The sequence below is a fragment of the Oenanthe melanoleuca genome, chromosome 15 (genome assembly GCF_029582105.1).
Source record: "Oenanthe melanoleuca isolate GR-GAL-2019-014 chromosome 15, OMel1.0, whole genome shotgun sequence".
In the NCBI taxonomy this organism is placed as follows: Eukaryota; Metazoa; Chordata; class Aves; order Passeriformes; family Muscicapidae; genus Oenanthe; species Oenanthe melanoleuca.
In genome coordinates this window covers 13,273,438-13,294,422 of record NC_079349.1, presented here as the reverse complement: position 1 = coordinate 13,294,422, position 20,985 = coordinate 13,273,438, and the positions used below count along the sequence as shown (strand labels likewise).

At 50.2% G+C, this 20,985-nt stretch overlaps 1 protein-coding gene across 2 annotated transcripts in view; it reads left to right on the top strand.

Annotated features, from left to right (window-relative positions):
* Nucleotides 1-20,985, top strand: part of AIFM3 (apoptosis inducing factor mitochondria associated 3) — a 45,448-nt gene that overhangs the window by 12,150 nt on the left and 12,313 nt on the right. For both annotated transcript variants that reach the window (XM_056504458.1, XM_056504459.1), the window contains exons 3-12: nucleotides 2,411-2,624; nucleotides 8,142-8,251; nucleotides 9,495-9,604; nucleotides 10,998-11,042; nucleotides 12,147-12,243; nucleotides 13,566-13,678; nucleotides 16,514-16,600; nucleotides 17,198-17,289; nucleotides 18,238-18,368; nucleotides 19,686-19,801. In XM_056504458.1, coding sequence (XP_056360433.1) covers nucleotides 2,411-2,624; nucleotides 8,142-8,251; nucleotides 9,495-9,604; nucleotides 10,998-11,042; nucleotides 12,147-12,243; nucleotides 13,566-13,678; nucleotides 16,514-16,600; nucleotides 17,198-17,289; nucleotides 18,238-18,368; nucleotides 19,686-19,801 — 1,115 coding nt within the window. The remainder of the gene's footprint in view (nucleotides 1-2,410; nucleotides 2,625-8,141; nucleotides 8,252-9,494; nucleotides 9,605-10,997; nucleotides 11,043-12,146; nucleotides 12,244-13,565; nucleotides 13,679-16,513; nucleotides 16,601-17,197; nucleotides 17,290-18,237; nucleotides 18,369-19,685; nucleotides 19,802-20,985) is intronic.

The following is a 20,985-nucleotide window of genomic DNA, read 5'->3' as shown; positions in this document are numbered from 1 at the left end:
ATCTATATCTATATCTATATCTATATCTATATCTATATCTATATCTATATCTATATCTATCTATATCATCTATACATATATAAATCTCTATTTATATTTTAATCTGTATCATCTCTTTATGCCCATACCTGTGTAGGAATATCCATATCTCTACCTATATTCTTGAGGAGTTGCCTACTGTCTAGATTTGTAGTAACATGCCTAAAACTTTCCAAACAGTTTGCTTTAAGGTCCAGACCCTCTTCTAGCAGCTATAGATACCTGTCAAACAGCTGGAACACACTAACCCCAGCCCCATTGTACCAATCAGATTTCAGAATAAACTTTGGTTTATAAGTATTTCATTTAAATGTCATTTTCCCTCTTGGCAACTGAACCAGTTTGCTGGATCAGCTCAGGTGCTGCTTAGTCCTGGATTCCTGGAGGGATCATCCCTCAGGAATGCAGGTTTCAGGCCACATGGACACCCCATGAGGAGCTGAGGGGCATGAGGAAGAGGAGGGCATAGGGGTACAAAGGGTTGCTGGGAGGCAAGTGGGATTTGCCCCTCACAGAGGCAAGCAGTGAAGTGTGTGGCCCAAAATAGCAGAGGGAAGATTTTATAATCCTTTTTCTTTTCCTCTGGACATTTGTCCAGCAGTGTTGGTAGGTGCCAAGTGGGGATGGCTGAGTGCCAGAGACCTGCTGCTTCCTGCATATGTTTTCCTAACTGAGGAAGAAGGGAAAAGCTTAGAGCTACATTTCCATCTTCATCTCTGCAGGTTCATTTGCCTGAGAATCAGTGGGCACTCCATGTGCTCACCTGACCCAAACTCTCTGGAAAACAAAGTCCTGGGGCATCAGCCAGGTGAGAGATGGGAGTTGTTTCCTGCAGGATGGATTCACTGATATCCAGTCCCCCTCACCATCAGGGTTCAGAGCCACCAGCTTTGTCCAACCTTTTTCTCATCCTGTGACACGGTCTGGCTCTGCAGTCTGGCTCCAAGGATGCACAGCCACATTTTCTGCAGATTGACTGTGAAACCATATGATATCAGCCTCCTGTTTCTTGAGCCAAAAATATTTCACTGGGACTGGCATAAATGGGCATTCATTATACTTCCAAACTCTGTCCTGGAAAATCCTTATCTTCTTCTCCCAGTGCCCTAGGAAAGCAGTGCTTATGGAGAGCAGCCTCTTCCCTGGGTGCCTGCAGCAGCTGGGCTGCTTCCCTAGAGCTCAGGAACAGATTTGCTCATAGCAATGTGGGGTTTTTAATGCATGGTTCTGGGCCTGTTCATTTGCATTGACTCCTGCAGCTGCAAGAGCACAGCAGAAGGTGATGTTTTCTGTTGATTCAGTGCTCATACACAGAAAATCACTTTCCTGGATCTGTCTGTCACTGCCCTTGGTGAATCCTGCCTGGGTGAGCACAGGGATCTGGCACTTTGGCAGAAAGCTGTGCACCCCTTGCCTTGCTGAGCACGCACAAACAGCAGAAGTGTGCAGGACTTGTGAGGTAGCTGCCTGCCTCTGGGGCCTGCATGGCCATGGCCACTTGCTTTTCTGCCTTTCACAATCCTTCTCCCAGACTTGTTCTTCCACTGTTCTCTCATTATTCTTGCAATAAAAGGTTTGGGACAGCAGATGAAGCTGGGAAGGACCAGCATCCCTGTCGTTAACAAGCCTTGCTGAAGGGCTTGTGTTTACCTTTCCTCTGCCTTTCCTTAACATGTTTAGTTTGTGAACTCCATCTTCTACACAGATTGGGCACTTCCAGGGATGGGACAGCCACAGCTGCTCTGAGCAGAGCTGCCCAGGCCTCACCCCCCTCACAGGAGCTTCTGCCTGTCCTCACCTGGGTGGTTGAAGGGAGCACTTTGCTCCCATGGACCACACTTGCTTGTCTCACCTATTGCTGTAGGGTCACTCTACACTCAAAACCTCATTGGAAATAATTGCAGATATTTCTAGTTCCTTATTAATTGGTCTCCATCTAATGAAACAGCTTTATGCACCATGCAGTGTTGGCTTTCTCTTTCAGTTAACATTACCTACAAAGAATTAAGGGGGTTTTTGAAGTCTGTCTGAGCTCCAGAGACCTTGGCATGCCTCATATGGAGCTGCCTGAAGCTGTTTTCCACTAAACAGGATAAGAACTGTACCTGAGAGGTTGTTTTGCACCAATGACTCGTGTCTGCTTTCAAGAATATATATTTCATGAGTGCAAAGTGCCCAGTGCAGAAAGAACAGAGGAATAATGGGCTCAGGTAATGAAGCCAAGCTTGATGTTAAATGTTTTATCTTCCAAGCCAAGCTAACAAAAATCTCTGTTTTGATGTCTGTTTCCAAGTTCAGGGAAGGATAGAACAGTGAAGAGCAGCAAAACCTCTGGCTTCATTTTAACAAAGGCTTTGGCTTGTTCCTGCAGTTGAAGTGAAAATTGAAGTTGTGATACCTGAAAAGGAGAGGAGCAAGGAAGAGATGTCACCCAATGGGAAAGCCAGCCCTCTGATCTACAAAGTCAATGGGACTGCAAGGCACTACCACCTTGAGGAGCACCCAATTGCCAGCAACCCCTACCACAACCCAAAGGACGTGGTAGAGGCATCCGTGTGCCACGTCAAGGACCTGGAGAATGGGCAGTAAGTACTCAAAGATTTTGCAGGTAAAACTTGAGAGACCTTCTAACCTAACCTCTCTTGTTCTTTAGAGTTATTGGAGATGATAATTTAGCTTTGTAAGCTTTTTCATATCATGGGCAAGTAACAACTGTTTTTACCAGGAGGTCTGCTGTTCCCTGCATGATCTGGACTGGGACTTGTCTCAGAAAGAGGTGATGCTCTGTGGAAGAATTTCTCAGGAGGCTTTGCTCAACTTGTGTTAACCAACCTAGACTTTTTAAAATAAATTTACAGTTTTAGTGATTTTACAAAACAACAGGAGAAGCACAAGGGTGGAGCTGATGGGGGGGGGTCATGTGCTCTATCCTGCCTGCAGTGCTTGGCTCTTCCAGCTGAGCTCATCAATCTGCTCTTTCAGTAAGGATGCAGCTTTTCAGATCCTTTTGCAAATAAGAGCACATTTCAGCTGGGCACATTCAGTGCCCTGATTTAATTTTTGAAGTCTAAAGAGTGCCTGTCCCAGTCACTGTGCTTTACAGGTGCCTCTTTTCTGGGACAGAAGTACAAGTTCCATTGATATCTCAGAGGGCTCCATCTGTAAAAGAAAATAGTTTGGAACAGCTTTTGTTCCAGTGAGGCAGCAACAAAAGGTGTGTGGGACACAGCAGGAGTCTGGCAGCTGTTTGCTTTAAATTGAAGTATTGCCTGTGATAGTATCCAAGAACAATCCATGGACTATGGACTATTTGTGCTAAACTTAAGGGGCTTCATGGGCCATAAATTCATTTTCTTATGTAAGTTCATCCAGGAATAAACATTTTTGTTTTTTTGGTTTTTTTCATTGCAATGGGAATTTATGCATTATACCACTCTACAAAGGACTGGATTCTGTTGAATTAAATCTTCACATGATGTGGAGCAGTTGAGGCTGCTTGGCTTGTATCCTGGTTCCAACCAGGACAAGGTTAATTTTTGCAGTAGCCAGGAGGTGCATGGCCAGAACCTGGAGGTTATTCTACACAGCCTCATCTCATTGCCAGGGCAAGGGAAGGGAGCTTTTGTGGGCAGAAGTGGTTCCTTCTGGTTGAGTAAGTGTGGGGGACAGAGGTGCACAGGAAGGGGGGTAATGCTGGTTCCAAGCCACAGGGAGTGGGGTAGTGAGCTCTCAGCTCTGGGTGAGCATTTTGGCATGTGGCTCTCTCTCTCTTTTGTACACTTGTATTATTAATGTTCTTGCTGATATTGTTGGTTTTCTTATCTCTTTGCTGTTTCCAGTAAATTGTTATCTCAGCCTGTGATCTTTGCCTTTTGTGACTCCAGTTCTTCTCCAGCCACCCACAGATAGGGAGGGAGGGTAGTCAATGTGAGCATGGAGAGGCCTGGCAGATGGATTCCATCACACTGCTGCAAACCTGCTGCCAAGGCAAGCATTAGGTGCTGACAGTGGTAGGAGGCATGGCTGGATAGCTGGAGACACAGCCCATGCCTTGTACCACTGTCTGGAGCACCACTGTGACTCTTGGAAAACAAATCCTGTGGCAACACTGCAGCACTGGAAGAATGGAGTCAGACAATGGGACTAATTCCAAAATTCCTTACAAACACCTGGGCTCTGTTAAAGGTTCTGGACTGAACAAGGTAGTGAGTGGGTGTACCCCATTCCCTGTCATGCACCAGCCCCTGGGAAAGTGGAATGGTGCAATGCACTGTTAAAAACTACATTGCAATCAAAGGGTGGTGGAGCCCTCAGACACTGGCATCTATATTTAGTGAAGACCACATTGTCAGTCAGCACCAGAGGGTCCCCCAGTGGGGCTGGCCCTGCCCAATCAAAACCTGTACTGTAGAAGGGGATAAAGTCCCTGTGGTGCATGTGAAGAAGGTGTTAAGGAGGTGAGTTTGGATCCATTCCACCTCAAGAAAAGACAAACCCATCTGTGGGATTGTTTTTGCTCAAGGATGTGGGTGCCTTTGGTGGGTGATGCAGAGTATCCCTCAAGGAGATTTGACATGTGGAGGTGTGGGTGACCTACTGCATCTGTGCAGGTGAGCAGTGGCAGCAGGGCTGGAGAGGAGCAGGGCAGAGCACAGACAGCAGCCAGAATTGCCTTGATGGCAGAGTGAAGGAAAAGGGGGAGTCTGTCCTGGGAAATACTGGTTGCACAGGGAGGGTTCTACTCCAGGGTCGAGTGCAGCCTCACCTGGTCTGTAGATGTCCCTGCCCATAGCAGGGGGTAGAATGAGAGGGTCATTAAGGTCCTTTTCCACACAAGCCACCTTGTGATTCTGTGAATAGCTAGATTGACTGGGGAGTAGAGAGTATGATAGATGAGAAGATATGGAGAGCTCTTCTGGCTGCAGCCTGTGAGAACATACTTGAGTGCAGGTGGCCATAGCAGGGAGCTCCTCAGCTGAAGCCAGGGCTAGGAGCTGGCAGTGATCTGGGAGCTGGTCCCGTGTGCATCAGCTGCTGCCACGTGCTACGAATGTGACAGCAGACCTGCCAACACCAGACAGTTTGGGCTGAGAAAAGCTGTTTTCCAGCAGGCTGAGTGCAGGTGAGTGCTGTGAGAGGGTCCCACAACTCATGTGAGCAGTAGGGCAAGCCAAAGGAACCTCCTCATGCTGGCACCCAGAGGGGTTTTCAGGGATGATTCTCCCAAGGAGTGTGCTGGGCATGGCAGCAGTGCAGGGTGCTTTGGGCATGAGGCTTTGGGCACTGCTGCCCTGCTTTGGTGGAGTCTGCAAGCACAGAGTCTGCTTCCTGCCCAACCTTTGTGTTTTCTGCTACCAGCACAGTCTCAGCAGAACTGAGATGCAGAAAGATACTGGAGGATAAACCCAGCAGGAACTGGAAGGACAGAAAACAGCCCCCAATCCTCTCACAGCTCTCGAGCAAAGGTCCTTTGCAGACCAGAGCTGCTTCCCAGGTGGGGAAGAGGGTAGGACAACAGGACAAATTCCTAACTGAGTAAACAGCTTGGCAGGGTGCAGGGCAGTGTAAATCATTCTCTGGATTAGTCTGGAGTGATGCAGGGTGGGAACCTTGCAGGTAGCTGTGTGCTGTCTTGAAGAGACCAGGTCTTGTTTTTGACTCTCTCAGCTCACACATCTTCTTGGGCAAGCTGTAAATTCTTTAACTTATCTTATCATATCTTCCCAGGGAGTTATGGTTGCCATTGAGCAGGTTTTATCAGCTGAGGAATGCAGAAGGACTCGTACTGCTCCGTTCCCCTTGTGCAGAGGGAAGAGCTCCAAGTGCTGAGTGCCCAGCCTGGGGAGAGCAGAGCTGGATCTGAGGAGCAAGGTGGCTGAATTCATGGGGCAAAGGGCAGGTGTGGTGAGCCCTGCTGCTTTTCACCCAAGGAAATTGGTAAAGTGAGCATTTGTCATTGAGCAGTTGATGCAGGTGAAGCACTTGCCCAGAGTCTGGCTTGAAGTGGGTTTGAGGGTGGAAGAGAAGTGTTGGTGGGTTGAGCCTGTTCTCATCTTTATGGCTTCAAAGCAGAGTGGGGCAAGTGTTTCTGTAGCCTGAGGGCAAGTAATGGGGTTGGGCTGGGATGTTATTTGAGAAGGAATGAGCATGCCAAGTCTGTCCCATTCTTCTGAGACCCTGGCACCTGGTGTGCATGAATGGCATTCTGGAATCACAGTGACTTCTTTGAGCAGGTGGGGTTTGCTATGGCCACAGTGAAGTGTTTGGCACCCCAAAGGCAGTGTGCTGGGATAGCTGTAGGGATAGTCCTCTCCATGCAGGGGGAGCAACCAGGATTTCCAGACAAACATCAAGCTGTGTAGGGAGAGGCTTTCTGGCTGGAAGAGGAGAAGTCTCCAGGGAGCAGCACCTCTGTGTCCCTGTCCAGCTCTGTACAAAGTGAGGGCTCTCTCCTCAACTCGTACTCTCCTCCATGGTTCTCTGGAGGACTCTCCTCTGAGGAAGCATCTGCTGAAAGTTGTATTGGAAGGAGGTTCAGAGCCTCAGGCAGACCATGGAGTGCACAGAATGTATCAGAACCATTGGTTGGAAAGGGAACATCTGAGATGTGAGAAGAGACTGGATGTGCTGAGAGGAAGGTCTGGCAGACCTGGTGGAGGGAGGCACAGTGAGAGGGCAGAGGGTAAATGTCTGCTCAGTGCAGAACAACATCAGTGTCACTCAGCAGTGCTTGGGTACTCCCCTGCAAAGCTGCAGAAATATCTTTAAGTAAAATCCCAGTACATGACACATGATACCTCCTTTTTTTAATCTTCCAGTGATCCCTCTTTTTATTTAATTTCCCTTGTATCCTTTCCCACTCATATCAATTGTTCACTGACCAAAGATTGTAAGTGTTAATATGTGTCCTGTGCTGCTGTAAATATTCTATTAAGCCTTTTGTCTCTTTCTCAGAATTATTTGCCATCCTACTCACCATGTCAATTTGTTTTGGGTGGAGTGGGAGTTTCAGACCAAGTTTGTGGGAGAAGCTGTTGCTGAGTCAGGAGGTGCAGAAAGGACCCCCTGGCTTTTTAAATTCCTTCTCCAAGAGAAGCCTTGGTGTAGCTGGATCCCTGCCAAGTTTTAAATCTAAGGAACTACAAATGTGTGATTGAACCTTTGTACAACTTTGTCCTGCAGGGATAAGGATGGCAAAACAGATATATTTGCATAAAAATGAATGATTTCTTATCGTAAATGATTAGACAAAAAGATCTTACTCAGGCAAAGCATCCTGCTAAAATGCCACTCTCATTGTAAAAACTTCTTTCTTATCTGTAATCTAAAGGGATCCTCTTTTAGTTTAAGACCATTCCTCCTTGTTCTGTGAGCAACTGGGAGAGATTTCAGAGAGAACCTGAACCCCTCCAAAGGAATGGCTTGAAGTTTGCTGGCTCCTCTGCAGAGCAGAGCTGAACCCAGCAGAGATGGGCCAGGAGCCTGATGCCAGCAGGAGCTCACTGTGTGAACTCCACTCTGCACAAACAGCTGAGGAAAACATCAAGAAGGTCACACACAGGCCCTGTCCTGAGGGATTTATCAGGAAAACTGACCCTGGGACATGGCCAGGATCAGAGCAAAAACCCCTGAGGTGTTGGAGGCAGACCCTGAGGTCAGAATCACCTCTCCTGGTTTTCAGCTCTGGGAGAAGTTGTGTTTGGTTTGAAAAACTGAACACAAGCTTGGCAGGGGCCTGCTGAGCTGCTGGGGCCAGGGTGGGAACTGATGTCAAAGTAAAACCAGTTTGGTTTCTTGCTCCCATCATCAGCTCCCCCAGCAGCTGGGAAGGTGCTTTGAGCCTCCTCTTGGCACAGTGAGGGATAAATTAGATGCTGGCACTCAATGGCCCAGCTTGGATGTGGCCCAGGCTGGGACAGCAGAGCCACCTGCAGAACTGGCTGGGTGACAAGGAATGAGCCACATCTGTAGTCACCTGGGGCCAGCAGTGAGAGGCTGGAGAAGTGGAGCCTGGTGGGACTGGGGCTGAAGTGCAGGGTGGAGTGTTGGCCTCTCTGTGAGGGGGATGCTGTGCCATCTGTTTGCATGTTCCTCCTCCCCAGGATGCGGGAAGTGGACCTGGGCTGTGGGAAGGCTCTGCTCATCAAGGAGAGCGGCGAGTTCCACGCCGTGGGACACAAGTGTCCCCACTACGGGGCTCCTCTGGTCAAAGGTCAGCCTGCACCGTGTTCTGGAGAGAGCCAAGGGCATCACAGGGCAGGGCCAGCCCCTGCACTGCTGCCAAGCATGCACTGCACACCCAGCATCACCTGGGCATCTCCTGGCTGGGGAGGGCAGCAAGCTAGAGCTGCAAAAACTCCCCAGAGCACTCTGTCAGCTCTAGCTGATCACAGGGCTGGGGCTTCTTCTCGTGGAGGAGGAAGAGCACTCTCTTTGGGATGAATGTTTCTCTTGTTACTGACTGAAGTGGGATGAGGTGGATTGGTTTCCCATCTTGGCACCTAAAATGATGCATCCTGGCACTTTGTCAGCACAGGCTTCAGGCAGGTCTCTGCCCTGAGCCTAAGCAGTGGCAGCAGGCTGTGTGCTGATGTGCATCTCCAAAACTGGGGTTGGGAGGGCACTTTTCTGGAGGTGGGATCCTGGGGAAGATCCTTCTGAGTGTCTTCTGGGCATTGCTGGCCAGCAGTCGTGCTGGGTGTAGCAGCCATGCTCTCAGCCACTCCCCTGGGTGCTGAGCAGGGCAGAGGAGCCCCACAGTGCCCTGGAGGTGAGAGCTCACTGCCCTCTCAGAGCCCTGTGGTGTACTCCTCAGACTGGCTGTCACACAGGGATCTCTCCAGGCACTTTGCTGCAGCCACAGGTGTGGGGGGGCTGCCCCTGCACCCCACACGTGGTGGTGATGGGATGTGGCACTCTGTGCCTCAGCAAGCAGACACCAGCTCAAGACCAGCCTGTGCTCTGCCCCAGTGTTGCAGCAGGGAAAAATCAAGTCCAAGGCAGCAGCCTATGAGCCAGCAGCTGCAGAAATGAACACTGAACATGCCTGTGCCTCCCAAGTGTGTGTAGGTGCCTTGCTGTGCCAGGCTCTGCTCTGGAACACATGTACTCTAAATCAGTGATGCTCTGCTGGAGGCACCACTTGTTTTGGGTAGTACTGGGGCTTGTGAGGATGACCATGAGCCTCTGGGGATGGCAGCCCCGTCCTGGCTGGAGAGCAGGGTTATATCTCAGAGCAGACAGCTTTGAACTGTGCCCAGAGGTACTGGAGGATCCTCCATCCAGGGCATTTTAGAAGGAATTGCTCATGGAGGATCCCAGCTGGTCCCAAACATCCCAGTGTGCATGGTGAGAAAACGCCACTCAGCTGCCACGTGTCCTCTAGGAGAGGTGCCACCTCACAGGGTGGAGCAGCTGTGGGGCAGCACCAGCCCTGCTCTGCCGTGTTCCTGCAGGGGTTTTGTCCAAAGGAAGAGTCCGCTGTCCCTGGCACGGAGCCTGCTTCAATATCAGCACAGGCGACATCGAGGACTTCCCTGGCTTGGACAGCTTACCCAGGTTCCAGGTGAGACCCTTCTCCCTGCAGCAAAAACCACAGAACCATGGGATGACTTGGGTTGGAAGGGACCTTAAAGCCCATGTCATTCCACCCCCTGCCATGGGCTCCCAGGTTGCTCCAAGCCCACTCCAGCCTGGCCTGGAGCCCTTTCAGAGATCCAGGGGCAGTCACAGCTTCTCTGGGCTGCCTGTGCCAGGGCTTCCCCAATGTCATAGGGAATCCCAATATCCCACCTAACCCTGCCCTCTGGCAGTGGGAGCCATCCCCTGGTCCTGTCCTTGTCCTGTCACTGCAGGCCCTTGTCCAAAGTCCCTCTCCTGCTCTCTTGGAGCCCCTTAAGGCACTGGAAGTGCTCCTGAGTCTTCCTGGAGTCTTCTCTTCTCCTGGCTGAACAATACCAGTCCTCCTCAGGGGTGCTCTCAATTCCTTCTTCCCCCAGCCTGGAGTGATGAAGTGAATTGCTCACATCCAGGTGCAGCAGCTTGCATTTTCCCTTATTGAGCTTCATGAGATTCCCATTTGGCCACATTCCTCTGTATGGATCCCTTCCCTCTAGAGCATCAACCACACCACTCAGTTTGGTGTCACCCACAAAATGACTCTTTTTATTGGGATAAGCAACATTCTGTATGGCTTGGACCAAATACTTTCCAGAGATGTTCTGGTGTAGCCAGCAGAGAGCAGCTGCTCATCCAGCTCCTTCCTCTCTGCAGCTCCCTGTGCCCACCCACGGGCACCAGACACCTCCTGGGAGCCTGGGAGTGCCCGGTCTGGGAGGTGTCTGGAGCAGGAGGGGTGGGAATGTGTAAACTTGGGGTGGAAATCAGGTTGTACAGCGAGCGTGGGCGTGTGGTTGATGGGAGGCAGGAGTTCCCAGAGCCTTGAGCTGGGATGAGCCTTGGGAAGAGCCCAGGGTGAGCCCTGGGATGAGCCCTGGGATGAGCCTTGGGATGAGTTTTGGGATGAGCTTTGGGATTAGCCCTGGGATGAGCTTTGGGATGAGCCTTGGGATGAGCCCTGGGTGAGCCCTGGGATGAGCCCTGGGATGAGCCTTGGGATGAGCTTTGGGATGAGCCTTGGGATGAGCCCTGGGATGAGCTTTGGGATGAGCCTTGGGATGAGCCCTGGGATGAGCCTTGGGATGAGCCTTGGGATGAGCCCTGGGGTGAGCCCTGGGATGAGCCCTGGGATGAGCTCTGTGGTGAGCCCTGGGGTGAGCCTTGGGATGAGCCCTGGGATTTGCCCTGGAGTGAGCCCTGGGATGAGCCCTGGGGTGAGCCCTGCCATGGCCTGAGCTGCTCCTGCAGGTTACCTGCTGACACCACCCCTCCTTAGCTCTGCCCAGAGGGAGCCCTTGCTGCTTTGCAAACCAGCAAAGTGACTGTTCTGTCACCCTCAGGTGAAGATTGAGAAGGAGAAGGTGTACATCCGAGCAAGCAAGCAGGTGAGGGACCACTGACATCCAAAAATCAAGGCCAATGCTTCCATTTTTTGCTGTATGTGAATGGGGGTGGAGGGAAATGCTTATCTCTGGTCCTCAGGCCTGGGCAGAGGGATGTGTGAGTATCCAGTTTGGAGGTACAGGTGGAGCAGGACAGAGCTGTGGGGTCCCTTCCCATCCGGCCTCCTGCAGCTGCAGGACACCTGGCCTGGGCTGTCCATTCTTTCAGGCCTTACAGGTGTTTGTCCTGCACTTGTCCTATGTTTCCTTAAGCTCAGAGAAACTTTTAATTTAGCTGGCCCATAGAAAGAGGCCTCTTCTGCCTTTCGGCCTTGTCTGAATATGGCAAGGCAGAGGGCTCTTCACCCCTCAGCTCCTGCTGGAGAGGAACCTGATGCTGGGGTAGAAAGGGCTCTCCTGCCCTGATGGGATACAGAATGAAGCCCACTCTGACCACTATCATCTTTCTTTCCATGAAAAGCCTTCTTTGGATACATGGTGTATGTGCACATTGCAAATCCAGTGGCTCAGAGCCCCAGTGGGCCCTTAGAACACTTGGGTTAGATCCAGAGATGTCCCCTCAATGGCAGCACTTCAGTGATTTGGGGATGTGATGAGGGGAAATTGAGTCTATTTGCTCTACTAGGAACAGATTTTGGCTCTACTACACTGGCACAGGTCCATGCCTGTGCTCTGGTGAGCTGGACAAGTCCATCAGATTTGGATATTAGGTTTACAAGCCCTGCTCAGGTTCAGGATAAAATTCCTGACAGATCTTCTTCATTCTTGTCTCACCCTTAGTGCAGAATTGCACAAGGACACACCTGCCTTTTCTCCTGCTCCACCACCACTCCAGCTCTGAGTAGCTGCATGGTTTGCAGAAGATGATGGATTTATTTGTCTTTTGTACCTTGTAGTGCACTGGACGTTGGAATGGCATTTGGATGAGCAGGGTTTGGAGTTCTTGTTCAGTACACGGGTGTGGCTGTCCCTTCTATCCAGGCTGGTTTATGACACTGTTGCAGTTGTCCCCATCCCTGCCCGGCTGCCCAGGGTAATGCTGAGTAAAGATAATTGCTTTTCTTTTTCTTTTTGGTGGTGACACAGGCTCTTCAGACACAGAGGAGAACAAAGGTGATGGCAAAGTGCATCTCCTTGAGCAACTACAACCTGAGCAGCACCAACGTGCTGATCATTGGTGCAGGTAAGGGTGGCACAAGGTGGGACCACTGTGTGTGTCTCCTGCCTGTCACACCAGAGAGCCTTTTTGTCCTACATGCTAAGGATCCAAAGATGCCCTCTGTTCCAATCTGTGGAGCTTTGTAGTTCCCTGTTGCCATGCTTTGGAGTGAACCCCAAATCCTCTTCCTGCTACTGCCTTCCTAGTTGCATCAGCAACCCCTGATTCCAACAGATGATGAGTGTAAAGTCTTTTCAGGACCTTGTGGTGTTGATATACACCTCCTCTCCTCTCCTCTCCTCTCCTCTCCTCTCCTCTCCTCTCCTCTCCTCTCCTCTCCTCTCCTCTCCTCTCCTCTCCTCTCCTCTCCTCTCCTCTCCTCTCCTCTCCTCTCCTCTCCTCTCCTCTCCTCTCCTCTCCTCTCCTCTCCTCTCCTCTCCTCTCCTCTCCTCTCCTCTCCTCTCCTCTCCTCTCCTCTCCTCTCCTCTCCTCTCCTCTCCTCTCCTCTCCTCTCCTCTCCTCTCCTCTCCTCTCCTCTCCAGTACAGCATCATCCCTGCCTCAGGATGCTCTTGGCAGCACACACAGGATGTCCACCCTCCTGTCTCTTCTTCCACTGTCCCCCAGCTCCATCAGTGGAGTGTCTCGTTGATGGAGCAAACCATGATATGGTCCAGGTCCATCATCTCTCAGTGGTGTTACAGAATTTGTGGCCCTAAAAACACTTATCAAGGAATGAGGTTTCTTTGGCTGAGAAGACACTTCTCACCTGAGCTCTCTAATCTCACCAGTTCTGCAGTGGGCATGTCTCAAGGCAGCTTTTTGTTCTTTTTGTTCGATTTAACCTTTTTTTTTTTTTTTTTTTTTTAATTCCTTCTGATTGAAACAAGTGAACAAAAAACCATTAAAGAAATAGCATGGAGAATGCTCTGCAGTGAGTCACACAACCAACACCTTGGCCATGGAGAAGGGAGGACTCCCTGCTCTCTGTGCTTGGCCACAAATTGGCCATATATTCACCAGGAGCAGCTTGTGCAGACCCTTCCTTGACTGAAGAAGTCCAAGGGTCTGAGCTCGTGCTCTGGAGTTTGTGAGAGATGTGTAGGCAGCAGCAGCACTCCTCAGGTGTGCTCTTTGGGGTTTGTGACAGTTTAGGGACACACCAGAGGATTTATGTCATGGGCCATGGGCAGAGCATCCCTTCCCGTGCCTTGTCATCTCCACCCCGTGGGAGCTGTTTGGGTTACAGAGGGCTGGGGCAGGGGGTGGTTTGGAGCCAGCCCCAAGTTCTGCAGTGAAGGGCACAGAGCTCCCACACCCATGGCTGTCACTGCTCTCCTCCCCCAGGGGCAGCTGGGCTGGTCTGTGCAGAGACCTTGCGCCAGGAGGGTTTCTCTGACCGCATCGTGATGTGCACCTTGGACAGACACCTGCCCTATGACAGACCAAAGCTCAGCAAGGTTTGTACCACTCTGCTTATGCCACATTCCTCCCCACTTTCAAAATTTACTCTAGCACCTTTCCCCACTGTTATTCATTGCAGCATCAAGGTTCTGTTTCCTTAGTCATCCTGCCTCTGTTTCCCTTGAATTTTCTTTCCTCATTGTGGCTGAAATATGAAATACAAAAAAATTAGTTGTTCAGATTGAATTGAGAGTATTCCAGCAGGAAAACAAGGGCATTCTTTCTTGTGTGGGTGGGCAGGCCCTGGCACAGGTTGCCCAGAGAAGCTGTGGCAGCCCCTGGATCCCTGGAAGTGTCTGAGGCCAGGTTGGACAGGGTTTGCAGGAACCTGGTCTAGTGGAAGGTATCCCTGCAGATTGAAATGAGATGAGCCTTTAGTCCCTTGCACCCTAAACCATTCCACAATTCATGTGATGATTCTTCACAGATCTAATGGCAGCTGTCATAGCCAGCTTCTACCTGGATGGGTCTTCTTAAAGTATTTCTGTATCAAAATCTTTAAGGCAATGAAATGGAATATGTGAAAAAATGGTGCTGGGGGTTTTTATTAGTGCCTGTTTCTTGCTGCCCAGGAATGCTCTGTGCCTTAATGATGATGATTCTCAGCCATCATCACAAGTTGATAACTTGATGGGAGTGCAAAAGTCACTTTCTCTGGCACACATCCCATTTTGCATTCTGGTTTATAGACACAGGATGATCTTTAATCAGATTTTCTTGCTGCTGATTCCTGAGCCTTCTTTGATGTCAGATGGCAGCTCAAGTTGGACAGCACCATTTGACCTTGGAGCTTGGAGATAACGTAAGGTGAATTATGTGTTCATGCTCATGTCAGAAAATGCTTACTCTTGGAGCCTGCTACAATCACAGCATTTAACTCTGCTTTGGCACCCAGAAAAAGTATTTTCAAAGACAGGCAGGCATGTCCATGGCTGTTTGGGAGCATTCAGGCCATTTCTGTGCTTCTGTGAGTCCTGTGTGGGGTGAGGAGCAGCTGCCTGGTGCCTGCATCCAGTCTTCACAGGGATTGCTCTGGGCAGCTCAGAGAATCTGAGAGTCCCTGTCCCAGCTTTTCTGAGCACTTAGTCAGTTGTGTGAGTGTTAGACTGGCTCTTCTTCTCTCTGTTAAATACTAATAACATTTCACATGCCAGAGATGTTGGATATGGTTTGTTAAATCCTCCACTAAACACTTCTGGCTGTAGTTGCATTTAGAAGGTGCACAAAGCCCATGAAAGAGAAGGCAGAATTTTTGGGAAGAGGGTAGGAAAAGATGGAATTTTTCTTAACTGCTGTGAGTGGGACTAAACCTGTGCAAGCCACTGGGGAAGGAGTGCTAACTCTGTAAGCAGCAGAGCTTTTGCTCCCTGGCACTACAGCACTGCCCTTCCTCTGCCCTGCTGAAAGCTTGTTCTGTCCCCAGGTCCTGCCAGGCTGTTTTCTTTGTCCCCTTTGGACCATGACCTGTGCTCTCTGTGTTGCCACAGCTCTGTTACTGTCCCCAGACAAGCAACAGCAAAAGTTGTGATGGTTGTCAAGTCTTCTGTTCTGCCCTCCCTGCACACTGTCACAGAGGTTCAGCTGTTTCTCTCTGTAAATGTGGAGAATTCAAAGAATTTCAATAAAACCTGTGTGTCCCTGCCCCGAGCCCTGTGACAGCAGTCTCTCCAGAGCAGTGCATTCTTACTCTGAAGTCAGAGTAAGGGAGTGTCTGGTTGGGCTCCTTCCAGCCCCTGAGCAGGGAGAAGGGTCTTGCACATCCATCTCCATGGTGAATAGGAGAGCCCTTGACTCCTGAATCCCTTGCGGCTCCTGGGCCAAGCCCAAACAGCATCACTGCCTGGCACGAGCACTGCTGCTGGGCAGTGTGCTGGTCTGCAGCAGGGCTTGGCCAGGGCACCTGTGCCTGTTTCTGCTGTGCTGCAGGCAGTGCACAAGCAGGGAGCAGCCTGCACACCCAGCAGCTCACTTGATGCTCAGCTTGTCCTTAGCCTGAGCCTGAGCTTGTGCTGACAGTCAGGGGGACAGATGAGCTCGGGCTCAACCCTTTGTGTAAAGAAGATGTACATCTCACCCCAGTGATTAGGGAAGGCTGGGAAAAGCAAGAACCTTTATCTTGTAGCTGAAGATGTACAGATATGGGCCACACCCCATTTCTTCAGCATCAGATAGAGCCTGTGCAGCATAACTTGGGTGCTTCTGAAAGTGTATCCTTGTGTGTTAATGCTGCTTGTTCTTACTGCTCTTTAGCTTCCATTTGCCCTGGTAACTGGCTATTTTCCAAATAATCATAGAATGATTTGGGTTGGAAGGGACTTCTAAAGGGCACCCTGTGCTATAGTTATATATGAAATAGATAGATGATGATATATAGATGTAGATACATACAGACATTCCCAATATCTTTCCCCCTGCAGTGGGCAGGCACTCCTTTTCCTAGACTGGGTTTTGCTGCAGCCCAGCACTTCCAGGGATGGGGCTTGCTTCCCTGAGCAGCCTGTTCCAGGGCCTGGCCACCCGTGGTGTGAAATGAGCCTTTTCTCTTGCTCCTGTGAAGCTGTATGTGCTGGGAGGGGCTGCAGTTCTGCTTTGCTGGCACTCCAGGGCACTTGCTATGATCCTGCTTGAGCCACCACACTAGCCCCATGCCAAGCTGGCAGAGAAGGCACCAGAGCTCAGAGCAGCCTCTTGTTACGACTCCCACTTGAACAGGCTGTCATTCCAGCCTTGCTGAACCATCCTCTTAACCCATTCGACAGTGGTAGCAGCTGTTTCTCCCCTCACTGTTCAGCCCACAGCAGCAGACAGAACAATGTTTGTTTTCTTTGCAGTCGATGGATTCCCACCCTGAGCAGATCGCCCTGCGCCCCAAGGAGTTCTTCTGCACCTACGACATCGAGGTCCTGACTGAAATGCAGGTGGGGAGAGCCCCGTGTGTGCCTGAGGAAAGTGCTGGCATGCAAAGGCTGTGTCTAGGGAATGTGGCTGCCCTCTCTGGTTTGGCTCACTGGATGGCACTGTGAGAGTGCTGGGTCTCTCCCAGCCTCCTGTTCTTGCCCCAGAGCAGAGGCTGCCTGGTGCTGTACAAGCACAGCTGGTGCAATGCTCCTGTGGCAGGAAGGGCACCATGGGCATGGCCATGGTGTGGCCACCTGTGGTGACCATCATGTGCTACTGCCATTCCTCTTGTCAATCTGGGGAGCCAGGCACCATCTGGTAAGAACAATCAGCCTTCAGACAGTGCAGACAATGATGGCTTAAATATTTCTCCCCATTATTTTATTTCTATTGGGAGATCTTCAAGGATTTGTGAAAAGGCAACTAGGAATATTCAAGGTGTGGGTTAGCCAAGCTGTGGATAGGGGGGACTAAAACTAACAGACTAACTAAAAGCAACTATATAACAAACTAAAACTAACATGGAAGACCAAAATCTGACAGATAAGTTGATTGGGCTGGGACCTGGGTGAAAATCTGGGATTTCTTCCCTTAACATTATTTAGGAATAATTTTAGGTGGCGGCTGTGGATGTCAAGAGCAAGATAGCTGTGTTCAAGGATGGGTTTAAGATGGAATACAACAAGCTGCTGATAGCAACGGGAAACATGTAAGACAAACATCTTAAAGATCAAGATAAACTGTTTTATCTGAGAATGTGAGGAGCTTGTGCCTGGGGATAAGGGATGAAATGTGGCAGGTGAACTTGAACACTGAATTTGTCTGAGTGTGGGAAAGATAATGGGAATGTCTGTATGTATCTACATCTATATATCATCATCTATCTCTTTCATATATATCTACATCATATATTATAGACTCACAGAATGGGTTCTGTTGGAAGGGAACTTGAAATTCACTCTGTATGTGATGAATATACATCCACCCCTGAGAATGCTTTCCACTAGACCAAGTTTCTCCAAGCCCTGTGGCCATTACAGGCCCAGGGAAAAACTTAAAGGATTTTTCCAGTCCAGCTTTCTCAGGCTCAGCTAGGGTTTTTCCCAAGCTAGAGACCTTTCTCTCTCTATAATTCTGTAAGAATTTGAATTATAACAAAAGATTAACACCTGTGAGAAAGCCTGGGACAAGGGGTGTTTCTTTCTCTGACCAATGAATCCTCTGTATTTTGTTTTGCATCAGCTCTCTTATTTAAAGCAGTGGTTTTCCTCAATGAATCACTCTTTTTTGCACCATGCAAGAGGGGCCACATTACTGTGTTCTCTGTGACAAAGCCCGACCTAACCTGGTGTAAAGCACTGCCTGTCCTGTGCAGTAGGGAGCTCCAGGAAGGAGCTCCCCTTGACCTGTGTGTCCACCAGTCCACAGTGGGGTCTGGGGTGGCTGCTCAGCATCCCCTGCTCCACCACTGGCCACCAGCATCTAGGTTTTTCCATGTTGTGTCTTCAGGCAAGAGAAGGGTGGAAAAGGGAAAGTTGGTAATGTTCTTAAATGTTCTTAAATGTTCTTCAATGTTCTTAATGTTCTGCAGCCCCGACTGGGCACTGAAGCACACAGAGCTGAGAGAAGCAGCTGCTTCACTCTCAGTGTTTTTCAGGCCCAAAACTCTCAGCTGCAAGGGCAAGGAGATGGAGAACGTGTTCAACATCCGGACGCCTGAGGATGCCAACCGAGTGGTGAAGCTGGCCACCAGCAGGAACGTGGTGATTGTGGGAGCCTCCTTCCTGGGTGAGAGCCTGCCCATGTCCCTGGGAGCTCCTTCCTGGGTGAGAGCCTGCCTGCCCATGTCCCTGGGAGCTCCTTCCAGGGTGAGAGCCTGCCTGCCCATGTCCCTGGGAGCTCCTTCCAGGGTGAGAGCCTGCCTGCCCATGTCCCTGGGAGCTCCTTCCTGGGTGAGAGCCTGGCCATGTCCCTGGGAGCTCCTTCCTGGGTGAGAGCCTGCCCATGTCCCTGGGAGCTCCTTCCAGGGTGAGAGCCTGCCTGCCCATGTCCCTGGGAGCTCCTTCCTGGGTGAGAGCCTGCCTGGCCATGTCCCTGCCCAGCTCTCCACTCTGCCTGCAGAGGGGTAAAGTCCTGTCACTGCCCAGTGAGAATTAACACCCTCACAAAACTGGAGCTGGGGTAGTCCAGCCTCCAGCCCCAGGTGTGTGTAAGGACATTCCCATGCCAAAGAAATTGATTTTTCACAGAGGCTGGGTTGGCATGGGCACAGATATTGCTGTGCCAGTCTGAAAAGCACATGGCAAGACAAGTGCTGGTGCTCATGTGGGTCTAAATCTGGTGTGCCAAGAGTTGGCTTCGGTCAGGAGAATCCTGTTGGTGGCTGGGAACCTGTGGGCTTATTCCCTTTTACATTTTAGCAGTGTGGTGAATTTTTTAAATATGCAGGAAAAATCTTGTAGTTTCTTTGATGGCTCTTATTTTTGCTTGATATGGTTCCAACAAAATTATTGTGGGTCCTAACAAAATAAGAGTGGGTCCTGCAAGCCTTAAATGCTTATTAGTCACGGAATTTATATAAAAAGTTCATTATTTGTTTTTCTTCTTTGTAAAAAATAAACTTGTAAAATGGTTTAATCAATATGATCTATAGAAAAGCATGTGGTGTGGGGGACCAATTGCAAATTGTAGGTCATCAAAAAGGCTCCTTTCTAATAACCCCCACAGACAGAAAATGCCTTGGTGGAGTTCCCATGCAATTCCCAGCACCAAAATTCTACTATTCTGATGGAAGAAAACAGCTACTCCCAGAACTGTTTCCAGACTACAGCTGAGGTTGTCCCAGCCATAGGAGGCAGGTTTCCCTTGGCTGAGGTCCCTTGTTACATATTTTTCTCAGGGCACTTTGGGATTTCATGTCCAGTTCCTCCCTTTGGTCTTTAAAACCTCCATCTAGGACCACCAGAACTGGTGTGACCCCCGGTGTCTGGTGGCTCCCCAGCTCTCCCAGGAGTGCAGCTCAGCCTCCCTGGTCAGGGTGGGTGTGGCTGCTCCTCGCCTGCAGGGCTGGCTGGTTCTGTGGCTGATGGCTCTGCCTCTCCCCAGGGATGGAGGTGGCCGCCTACCTCGCCGACAGGGCCCACTCTGTGTCCCTGGTGGAGCTGGAGCACGTCCCCTTCAAGAAGTTCTTTGGGGAGAGGGTTGGCCGTGCTGTCATGAAGGTGACCTTGCTTTCCCATCTGGGGGGTTGGTTTTGCTTGTTTCTCTTATTGCACTATGACAGGGGAGACATGACTGACACCAGTGTCAGTCCCTTGCTATCCTCAAAGCTCCTCGTGCCTTCTCTCTGTGAGCTTCCCACACAGCACTGATTCCTCCCCTCCTTCTCCCTTCTGCATGACTGGCTAACTCAGTCCTGCCCCTTGCATGGCCATCTAACCTGTCTGTCCCTTGCACACATGACCCTTCCTTCTCCCTGCACGGCCAGCAGACTCCAACTCAGCTAACCCAAAAACACCCATCCTCCTTGGCAAGGCTGTTTCCATTCCTTGGTACTCAGTGCAGCTGTAATTCATGGAGAGAATTCCCTTCTGTCTGTCCTTACCATGCTTCCACAGCACTAGTTAATTTATTGACAGAGCTGTGATGGCAGCAGTTGGTGAGAAGGGGCTGTGTTTTCCCTGGTATGGTCCATGTGCTGTGTTTTCCCTGGTATGGTCCATGTGCTGTGTTTTCTCTGTTATGGTCCATGTGCTGTGTTTTCCCTGGTATGCTCCATGTGCTGTGTTTTCTCTGTTATGGTCCATGTGCTGTGTTTTCCCTGGTATGGTCCATGTGCTGTGTTTTCTCTGTTATGCTCCATGTGCTGTGTTTTCCCTGGTATGCTCCATGTGCAGTGTATTCCCTGGTGTGGTCCATGTGCTGTGTTTTCTCTGTTATGGTCCATGTGCTGTGTTTTCCCTGGTCCATGTGCTGTGTTTTCCCTGGTGTGCTCCATGTGCTGTGTTTGCCCTGGTATGCTCCATGTGCTGTGTTTTCCCTGGTATGCTCCATGTGCTGTGTTTTCTCTGTTATGGTCCATGTGCTGGTTTTCCCTGGTGTGCTCCATGTGCTGTGTTTTCTCTGTTATGGTCCATGTGCTGTGTTTGCCCTGGTGTGCTCCATGTGCTGTGTTTTCCCTGGTATGCTCCATGTGCTGGTTTTCCCTGGTGTGCTCCATGTGCTGTGTTTTCTCTGTTATGCTCCATGTGCTGTGTATTCCCTGGTGTGCTCCATGTGCTGTGTTTTCTCTGTTATGGTCCATGTGCTGTGTTTTCCCTGGTATGCTCCATGTGCTGTGTTTGCCCTGGTGTGCTCCATGTGCTGTGTTTTCCCTGGTGTGCTCCATGTGCTGTGTTTTCTCTGT